The sequence below is a fragment of the Vicia villosa genome, linkage group LG5 (assembly GCF_029867415.1).
Source record: "Vicia villosa cultivar HV-30 ecotype Madison, WI linkage group LG5, Vvil1.0, whole genome shotgun sequence".
In the NCBI taxonomy this organism is placed as follows: Eukaryota; Viridiplantae; Streptophyta; class Magnoliopsida; order Fabales; family Fabaceae; genus Vicia; species Vicia villosa.
In genome coordinates, this window is record NC_081184.1 from 17,884,962 (window position 1) to 17,896,337 (window position 11,376).

The window sequence follows — 11,376 nt, forward strand, 5'->3', positions numbered from 1 at the left end:
TGGTGATAGAAAATTGCGATCTATTACAGAAGTTGTAAATAACTTACTTCCTGACGGATACGCTAAGTTGGAAACAAGGAAAAGAAAGAAAAAGGTTGAATAAAAACATTATACAATTTTTTTGTTATTTTATTTTTTTATAAATTATGTTAAATAAAAATATTTAAACTTCCTTACTTATATTTGTTCTGATGATTGATGATTGTTAGGATTGCGAGGATTATGATGAGGAAAATAATTCTAAAATTGAGGTTAATGAAAACAACTTACCACCACAAGTAAGGGCTTCCGACTTATTTCCTCCTAGTGTCTTTGTACCTAGGAAGAAAAGCAACTATAAAAGAAAGGTGATATATCATATTATACTTAATGATAATGTTGTTATAGAAAAATATTTAAGTAATTTTAACTTAATATTTTATCAATGTTTATCTTTTACAGATTCAAAAAATAAAATCCGTTGAAGTGAAGGAAATTATTGCTCCCAAATTTTCAACTCGTCCAGAAGAGGTTTATGAGACCAAAGAGACTAATGTTGAAGTTAAAAATTATTTTTATCCTCCTTCAGATATTGATGACAAAAAGACCAATTGTGCAGCTAAAAAGATCTTTTGTACCTCTGAGATTGAGGATAAAGAAAATAATCCTAAAGTTGGTAATGCTTTATGTATTCTAGAAATTAAAGACAAAGGGAACAACCTTGAAGTTGAAAATGTTCCTTGTCCCTTGACTATTAAGAACAAAGAAAACGATTTTGAAGCAGGGAATGATGTGTGTTTTCAAGGGATAATGAAGAGCACAGAAAGCAATTTCGAAGGAGTAAATGCTTGTTGTTATCGAGAAATGAAGAACAAAAAAATCAATATGGACATGGAAGATGTTTCAATAAAAGCACTGTTAAATCCACAAGAAGTGCAACCTATTGTTCCAGTCAATCCAGAAGTATTACAAGATATGTTGAAAGACCATGTTGTTGGAAATGATTGGACATTAGAAAAGAGCACCAATAACTATGAAGTCTTACATGAGATTACAGAAGATTTCTCTGACATTGATGATTTGATTGCAAGCTTCCTAAAATAATTTGCATGTCATAAATAGAGTTGTAAAATAATCAGCAATAAAAAATTAATAATTTTTTTGAAAGAAACAAAACATGTTTTTATTATTGATTATTATTGTTTGGCCCTATATTATATGTGCTTTAATACATATTCAGTCTTTTTATTATTTACTTTGGGCTTGAACATGACTCGATATGTCTTCTAACCAAAATATATCCTCGTTAAGAGAGGCTTCTTTTGCAATTTTATTCACCATTTCGTTATCTCTTCTCCCTACATATTGATCCCTAATTATTCGAAAGAAAATACCTTTCTTCTTCATTTGATTCCAATTAAATCCTTCGTTAATTCAGGACATATCTTTTGAGTTCATAACTTCAACAATGGTTTTGATGTCTAGGTCAAAAATGACGTCAAGGAAACAAAAATATATCGCTATGGTTAGAGCTTGCTGCATAGCTACGACTTTCACCATAAAAAATCTTATTATATATGCTTCACAACAGGATGACATGTGTATTCTAATGGTTGAAAAAATAGTTTAGAAGTTGATGATGATAAGAAATGAGAAGTTAATCGTTTTTTAAAATTATAATTTGATTATCTTTTCTTATGATAAATATCATTCTAATGTTTATCTTCATAATGTCTTTGGATCTAACTCATAAGATTCAAAGATAGAGAAAAAGATGTACTAGCTCATCTGACTCAACTTACACTTTCCAATTAGCTATAGATAATCCCTCTCACAAAATTTACCCTGGACACTAAAGAAACAACTAAATTTATCAACTGAGAGAGAAAGTGAAAAACAACAAATAAAAAAAAAGTTTCATACTGTAAGTCATGTTCAAAATTACATAGTCGTTGATGGTAAGATCTTAAATGTGAATGTCGCTCATAATCATATGTGCATATTAGAAAAATTATGGCAAAATAATATACTCCTCAATTCTCTTTTATAAGCAAATTTTATTTTTAATAGACCTAAAAAGTAATGTTTGCTTTATAAAAGAGAATGGAAGGAGTACACAACTTTACTTAAGTTCTCTCTAAATCATAAATATTAGAGACTTTATATGTTTATAATGTCAATATTAAAAGTGATAATGTCAATAAATCTTTTTCATTTTTCTTTTTATTTCTATTTGTTTTTCTTGAATATAATTAATGTTTTCCAAACTTTTTGTATACTTTTAGGATTTAGGGAATGGTGTTTGTTTCCGGAATGCGGTTTGGAACATCAACAATACGGTATAGAACATAAAGTATTTGGTTTGGAAGTGGTATTTTTGTGGAGAAATTACATACTCCAATTATTTTTTTTCCGATTTATCAAGGATCTGCTTTTTTTCTCTCTCATAATTTAATTGCTTGTAATTTATTTTTTTTGTCGAATTTTTGTGCTTTATCGTCTATTCAGATTGAACGACCCTTAGTTTTCTCATTTATAATATTTTGCTTAAAAAAAACACTTTTAATAACAGCTGTTTTGCTTATACATGAAAAAAAAAAAAATTTTAACAGAAACCTGACTAAGATTCGTATTGTATTAAAAATTAGAAAGAGAATAATGTTATAATATTATATAATCATTAAAATTTATATAAGTATTCTCCTTTTTAAAAAGAAAATGTTTGGAAACCATTAATTACTACCATAATTTTCAACAATAAAAAGTTCACAAACCATTCTTATAAAATCTTAAAAGGAATTTGTTGTAAGAAAAATTTGTTTAAATTTGTTTTTTATTATGTTTTAAATAAGTTACTTTTCATTTCGTTCCTATCCAGTTTCCGAATTGAATTATTTAACATAAGAATTTATTTTCTTTGACTCAGTGGTAAAATTTACTATTTTTGCAAAAGGCGTTTTAAAGCCCGGGTTCATTATACCGGTAATTTGATAATTAAAATATTATTTAATTCAATATACTGGTAATTTAAAAATAAATTTTACCTTTATTCATTGATATTTTATCACATATTTAATAATTTTAAAAATATTTTAAGTTTAATACTCATAAAGAAACACGTAATGTATTCATCATATAAAGTTAATACATATCATCAAATCCATTTAAATAATTGTATTTAAATGATATTTTATATAAATTATATATATTATTAAACCAATTTTTTTTATGGTAGTCGTAATTTTACTAGAACTTTTGTTCGCTCTATAATTTCAGACATCTTTTTTGCTTAATTTATGCTTTTTAGACAATAAGATTTTTTTTAAAGAATCTTCTAGTTTCTTCATTTTAATATTTCTATTGAGATGAAAGATAAAAATATCACTCTTAGTCATATCTACAAACTTCTTTTCTAGAAGAAGTACTTTTCTAGCGATTTCAATGCAAAACAATGGCAAGCCAATTTAAGGAAATTTGGATAGTAGTATAAATCAGGAAAAATATGAAAAATGGAAACAGTTTGAATATTTTTATTAATTTAAGCAAAATGATAATTGCCTAAATATTTTTTGAGTTTTTCTTTAATTGTCAAACCGAATATAAGGAAAAATAATATTATAAATGTTGCTATGTAGATATTTATTCAATTCAATGGCTTCAACCAATGTACATTCATCTTAAAAAAATCTCCCCCGATGATAATTAGTATTTTCCTTACCTTCACCAAAACTTTTAAGTATTATTTTTGTAAGTATTTTTATGAATATTTTAATATTTAATAATTTCCAATTTTAAAATTTTTAATCTCTCATTCTCTATATAATGCTTTACATAATAATCACCAGATAACTTACAAACATTCTTGAGGAGAAAACTTTCATACTTTCACAAAACTATTCTCCCATTTCAAAGAATGGACAAACAATGAAAGAAATATTGATTATGGCCAAGAACTGGCTTACCTGCTTAGAGATAATATCAATGTAAGTGTGAATCATTTTTTTCATTCTTCATTAATTATTTATAAGAAATATATCGTAGTTTTTGTGGCTAATGCTATGTATTTATGATAGGAAGTTGTTCCTATCAAAATTAGGGTTTATAGAATAGGAAAGGAAAACACTAAAAGACTAGAGAAGACAAATAAAAACTAATTAAAAAGATAAAATTCATTTGATTTCTTGATATCTAATGTCTCAATGAGACTACAATATATAATATTCTTAATGGATAATAAACTTAAAGGCCTAAATACTAATAAAAGCCCAATTCAACAACATTCAAAATAAAATACAACTAACATAATTATAATACTAATTAAAATATCTAATTGCACCTCCTATCAATTTATCTTGTTATATGACACAGAACAAAGTACAAAATTTTAGGTCCGAATGTCACAAAATGATTAAAACAAATGCTGCAAATACCTCTGTCTATGTACGTATTCTCATGTCATTAATTTATTTATAATTATTCTTATAAACAAGTCATTTTGTTTAGTGTTATAAAGTTGAAGCAAAAAGATAAAAGTTGGTGACTAAAAAATTATTATTTTTATTCTAGACTTAATCAAAAATCTTTTTTTTTTGTCTTCATTGTCTTTTTGAAGTTCAACTTTTTAATACATCCCAAATGAATTATGAATACAATTGATTAATTGACCAATTTATTTTCTTTTTTATCGTTACATGGTTTTGTTGTATAGGAATTATCATCTAGACGGGGCAAGCGTTTGACAACAATATTACTCGAAAGGAAATCGTTTTCTTTTTCATTTCCTATGGATTTTGATGTTACATGTTTTTCTGGAATAGATACTATGTTGTCTAATCTTAAGGATTGGGAAGTTGAATGTCGAAAGAGAAAATCTGGAATATGTGATACGGTAAAATAAATATATTTTGATTTATATTGTTTCTTATTATTTTGGTGGATTTTAGTTATTTATTTATTTAAACCTGAGTATTATGGAACTTAATGTTTTGCATACTTATTTATTATTTTGATTTTATATATAATTTCAATAACTCTATGATATATTATTTTGGTTTTAATTTTTTATTAACTTTTATATTTTTTATTTATATTTAACTCTAAGTTACATTAGTTCAAGTTATTAGATTTTTATTATGAAATTATATGATAAATAATATATATTTTTCAAAAATAATTACACAACTTATTTATGTTTAATTTTATGCTGAATGCTATTTTTTATTTATTCAAACCTGAACACTATAGAACTTAATGGTTTGCATATTTTCTTATTATTTTAATTTTATATATAATTTTACATATAAAAATTTGCATAAGTTCATGATATATTTTTTTGTTGACTTTAGTTTTTAATATATTTAGATCAGAATTATATTTTTTTAATTATTGTTTTATATATAATTTTAGTTTAGGAATATATATATATATATATATATATATATATATATATATATATATATATATATATATATATATATATATATATATATATATATATATATATATATATATATATATATATATATATCAATGAAATAACACAAGTTTATATTTTTTCTTGAAGTACTATATTCATGCAACCATCACTGGCGATAAAAAACTGCGATCTATTACAGAAGTTGTAAACAACTTACTTCCTCACGGATACACCAAGTTGGAAACAAGGAAAAGAAAGAGAAAGGTTAAATAAAAATATTATATAAATTTTTTGATATTCTAGATAAAAACTTTTTTAAACGTCCTTACTTTTATTTGTTCTAATGATTGTTAGGATTGCAAGAATAATGATGATGAAAATAATTTGGAGATTGAGGTTAATGAAACCAACCTGCCTCAAACAAGGGCTGCTGACTTATTTCCTCCCAGTGTCTTTGTACCTAGGAAGAAACGAAACTATAAGAGAAAGGTGATACATCATGTTATACTGAATGATAATGTTGTTATTGAAAAACATTTAAATATTTTATTAAATTTTAATGTTTTATCTATGTTTATCCGTTTTAGATTCAAAAAACAAAACATGTTGAAGTGGAGGAAAATATTGCTCCCAAATTTTTCACTAATTCAGAAGTGGTTTTTGAGACCAGAGAAACTGATATTGAAGATAGAAATGATTCTTATCCTCCTTCAGAAATTGAGGGCAAAGAGACCAATTGTGCAATTGAAAATATTTTTTGTTCCTTTGAAATTGAGGATATAGAAAACAATCCTAAAGTTGATAATAGTTTATCTCTTCTAGAAACAAAAGACAAAAGGAACAACCTTGAAGCAGAAATTGGTCCTTGTCCCCTGACTATTAAGGATAAAGAAAACAATTTTGAAGCAGAAAATGATGTGTGTTTTTGTTAAGAGTCCCACATTGGACAATATATGGCCCGCCATTTATTTCCACGCTCCAGTTGTCTAGTCCTGGGCGTGAGGGGGTGTGTTAAGAGTCCCACATTGGACAATATATGGCCTGGACATGTCCTTATAAGTGGGGGCAATCCTCACCCTATAAGCCGGTTTTGTAGGGTTGAGTTAGGCCTAACCACATTTCTTAACAGTTTTCAAGGAATGAAGAACACTGAGTGCAATTTTGAAGGAGGAAATGTTTGTTGTTATCAAGAAATGGAGAATAAAAAAATCAATATGGACGTAGAAAATATTTCAACAAAAGCAGTGCTAAATCCACAAGAAGTGCAACCTATTGTTGCAGACAATCAAGGAGTATTAGCAGATATGTTGAAAGACCATGTTGCTGGAAATGATTGGACATTAGGAAAGAGCACCAATAACTATGAAGTCCTACCTGAGATTATAGAAGACTTCTCTGACTATGATGATTTGATTGCAAGCTTCCTAAAATAATTTACATTTTTTTAATAGAGTTGTAAAATAATCAGCAATAACAAATTAACAGTTTTTTTTGAAAGAAACAAAACAAGTTTATTATTAATAAGTATTGTTTGGCCCTATGTTATATGTGCTTTAATACAGATTCAATCTTTTTCTTATTCTATTTGGGCTTGAACATGACCCGTTATGTCTTCTAATAAAAATCTATCTTCGTTAAGAGAGGCTTCTTTTGCAATTTTATGCATTGTTTTGTTATCTCTTCTCCCTACATGTTGATCCCTAATTATCCGAAAGAAAATACCTTTCTTCTTCATGTAATTGCAAATAAATCCTTGATTAATTATGACATATCTTTTGAGTTCATAACTTTAATAATGGTTTTGATGTCTAGCTCAAAAATGACGTCGAGGAAACAAAAATCTATCCAGATGGATAGAGCTTGCTGCATAGCTACGACTTCCACCATAATGGGATTCTCACCACCAACTACTTTTTGAGCACTAATAGCAAGAACTTCTCCATCTTTATCTCTGAAAACTGCTCTCCCAACCTCCAACTTCCTTTACAAGATAAGTTAAGTTATGGTGTTGTTGGAGTGGCCATTCCTTTGTGTTTGCGTTTTTGTGGTCTAATATATAGTTGAAGAAGAGTCGCACCTTTATTTTTTCATGTTTGGAGATTTATATATTTAAGAACTATCTAAGTTGTGGTGTTGTTAACCATTCATAAAGAAAAAACTCACGTGATTTAGAGAGAGAGTCTCCTACCTCTCTCTAGAACTTATCGTGTCCACCCTTCTCTTATCCTCTAGGGTTTGCGAGTTATCTTCAACACTCTTGTGTTTTCTTCCCCAGTTTGATTTCTGGTTTTTCCACCACTCTTGTGGTTTGCTCGATTCTTGTTCTTTCAGGAATCTCTTGTGTGTCTTTCACTGAAGCGAGTTATAGTCGTGTGGGATTACAGCGGAGATCGAAGAAGTATGCGAAGGGGAAATTTTCCAGCGGACACTAGCAGGAAGGTTATGGACGGATAACAATTTCAACTCAAAAGCCTTTATCAGTACCATGCTAGGAGCCTGGAAGCTTAAAAATCCAGTGGAAGTACAAGAACTAAATAAGAACCTATTCCTCTTTCGGTTCTCAACAAGGAGAGAAATGGAGAACATCCTGAAGAACGGGCCGTGGAGCTTCGATAGGAACTTACTTGTACTCAGCAGAATTACAGGCGAAGAACAACCATCGGAATTGAATATGCACTACGGTACGTTCTGGATCCGTGTGTACGAATTACCTTTACTTCTTAGATCTGAGGCAATGGCAAGGAAATTAGGGGGTATACTTGGAGAGTTCGAGGAACTCGACACTAAGGAAGTTCATAGGAATGGTTGCTTTTTGAGGATCAAGGTAAACATTGATCTAAGGAAGCCACTCAAAAGAGGAACTGTTGTGCGATTCAAAGAAAAGAACCTAAGAGTACACTTCAAATACGAACGTTTGCCAACATTCTGTTTTATTTGTGGTAAGGTTGGGCACCAGATCAAAGACTGTGAGGAAGTGGGAGATCTAAGTGAAGAGGGGTTTGAAGATATAGAAGAGCAAGACCTTGCTTTTGGGGCCTGGCTGCGAGCATCCCCACTGCCGAGAATCCAAGAAGAGACAAAAAAAAGGGATACTTCCTCTAGCTCATGTAGCAAGAACCTATTTAACATATCGTCTAGCCAAAGCAGATGCGAGACCGTTGGCAAGAACAAAGAAGTTGAAGAAGAAGAGGTGGAGCAGGAACAAGCTAGAATTCAAATTGAAGCCAAAGCCAAAACTCCTACAAGCAAGTGTCACCAAGTGGTTCAATTGATGGGAAGCAGCATAAATCAGAAAGGAAAGGAGACGGGGAAAGCAATCTTAGAGATTGAAGCAATGGTGGAGTCTTTGGGAGCAGTAGACATTTCTAATGTTGGGAAAGATAGTAAGGAGTTATTGAAGGAAGGCAAAAGCAAGAAAAGCAAGTGGGTTCGACGACAAAATATGAGGAAAACGACTACTGCTAAGGCTGTTGCGAAAGAGATTGAGTGTGGCAAGCGAAATTTGGTAGATGTTATGATCATAGATGGGACGACAGAATCATGTGGAAAAGGAGAGAAGAAGTTGAAAGGCCAAGAGAAGGAGGAACTTACAAAGAATGGACCAGAGGTGGTGTTGGAAAACCAACACCGCCTACAACAATGAAAGTGGTTAGTTGGAACTGCCGGGTTGAAACAATAAGAGGTTCAAAAGGATCAAAAGCTGAAAATGAGAACTGTGTTTGTTGGTAACTCCTCAGAAACGAAAATCCCGACATGGTTTTCTTAATGGAAACCCGTTTGAAACAAAAAGTGGTTCAAAAGCTGAAAATGAGTACTGTGTTTGTTGGTAGTGTAAGCGTGGATTGTACAGGAAACAGAAAGGATAGAGCAGGAGGTCTTTTGCTATGGTGGAAGGAGAATCTAGACGTGGAAATCACCTCTTATTCTCCAAATCATATCAGTGGTAATGTGGCTGACAATATGGATACTCAGGGGTGGGCTTTCAACGAAATTTACGGATACCCAAGTGAGCAGAACAAGAGACACACATGGTCTCTCCTTTAAACTCTCACCAGAAGCGGAGGCAATAGGACAATCAGCTTTGGCAATTTTAACGATATACTATGTGAAAAGGAAAAGAAGAGAGGAAACATCAGATCATCCACCCGAATGTCTTGGGGCAGACACGCTTTAGCAGCAAGTGAACTTTCAGATATTGGTTTCGTTGGATATCCGTTCACCTGGTCCAATGGGAGAAGCGGGGAGGATAATATTCAGTGCCGGCTAGACAGGGCTTTAGCTTCAAACAGCTTCATCAAAAGGTTCAATCCGCTGAGTGTGACACACCTACACAGGTATGGCTCTGATCACTCAGCCATCAGAATCGATCTCGAGGCAGAATCCGCGGTGAGAGAGAGGAAAAAAAGGTACCATTTCAAATTTGAGGAGAATTGGAGTAAAGATCCGAAGGGTGAACAGGTCATCAAAGCAATATGGAAAAATAGATCGAGGCACGCGGTGGGAAAGTTAGCAGCGGTGGAGGAATTGAGTGAACACTTCAAAGAGTACAGAACTGGTGCTGTTAGACAAGAGCTGAAGCGCATTGAAAACTTGCTCAAAGAGGAGTGTAATTGGGATGCTATTGAGGAATCGATTAGATGGTACAAGAACTTGGAAGAGCAACGAGATAACCTTTTAAGGATTGACGAAGTCGCGTGGAGACAGAGAAGTAGGGCTTTATGGCTGAAACATGGTGATAAGAACAATAAGTTCTTCCATAAGAAAGCGGACCAAAGGAAACAAACGAACAAAATTAAAAAATTGCGAGGTGACAATGGTCAATGGTGGAAAGGGGAGGAAAACTGTGAAAGAATTCTGACAGATTACTTTGTGAATCTTTTTACATCTTAAACCACAGCGCGGTGGAAGAGGTGTGTAGTGTTGTGAGAGACAAATTATCGCAAGAACATGTGTCATGGTGTGAAGCCCCCTTTACAATGCAAGAAGTTAAGGAAGCTCTGGCCCAGATGCACCCCTTGAAAGCCCTAGGTCCTGACGGATTGCCGGCTCTGTTCTACCATAAATATTGGCATATTGTTGGAGAGGAAGTAAGTAGGTTCGTCTTGGATGTTCTAAATAACGGCAAGAAACCTAGCAGCATCGTGTCATACCCCAAAATTTTCCCTCCTCTATTCATCTTCAATGGCTCTAGGTTCAAACGACCATTCAAGTCACTTTCTCCTAATCGAGGGTCTCAAAGCTAGGGTTTGCACTTTATCAAAGGATCTTGAATTTCTAAGGCCTCAAATGGATCTCAAGATGTCTCATATGTCTCAATGTATCTCCATGTCAAAATTCAAGCTTATATTCCAAGGATTGCTCATTCAATGGCTCAGATGATCAATAATCGATTATGTTGACCTGAAAGTCAACTATAGCCAAAATACAGTCAAACTTCAACATTTTTGGTCAACATCAAGTATGTGAGATTATATCCATCATTTGATCAAAGTTTGATCATGATCCATTAATAAAAACTCAGAAATGAACAAATGAAAAGGTTCAAATTAGGGTTTTTTATAAAAGAAAGTCAACTCAACTTTGACCGGTCATAACTCTCGCATGGTTTGTCAGAAATTCTCCAACCAAAGCCTATTCTCAAGGAAATTTCATCCTCTACAACTTTGATGTTTTGCCCAAGATCAAGAAATGCTTCATTAAAGAGATATGGTCCAAGAGATTATAGGTCCTCCAAAAAGTCAATAAAATATACCTTTTGGGTCAAAGCTCATAACTTGAGCATGGAAACTCCAATTGAGATGAAACCTAAGGCATCATTTAGAGGACTCTTTAAGATTTCCAAAAAGTCTAAGAACACCTCCATATGTCAAAAATCGAAGGAGTTATAGCTTGTACGAGTTGGGCGATTTTCAGAAATTACATCTAAAACAAAATGGAGAATTTTGATATTTTGAATTCTTGGGCCTATGTTTTGGATCTAA

At 31.7% G+C, this 11,376-nt stretch overlaps 1 protein-coding gene across 1 annotated transcript; it reads left to right on the forward strand.

Moving 5' to 3' along the window:
• The first annotated feature begins 7,880 nt into the window (after window positions 1–7,880).
• LOC131604305 (uncharacterized) lies at window positions 7,881–9,038 on the forward strand. The gene has a single exon (XM_058876752.1). It carries the CDS (start codon window positions 7,881–7,883, stop codon window positions 9,036–9,038), a length of 1,158 nt encoding a protein of 385 aa, XP_058732735.1.
• Window positions 9,039–11,376: the final 2,338 nt, after the last annotated feature.

Excerpts from the sequence above, each read along its gene's own strand:
- LOC131604305 (XM_058876752.1), top strand. The coding sequence starts at position 7,881 with ATGCTAGGAGCCTGGAAGCTTAAAAATCCAGTGGAAGTACAAGAACTA.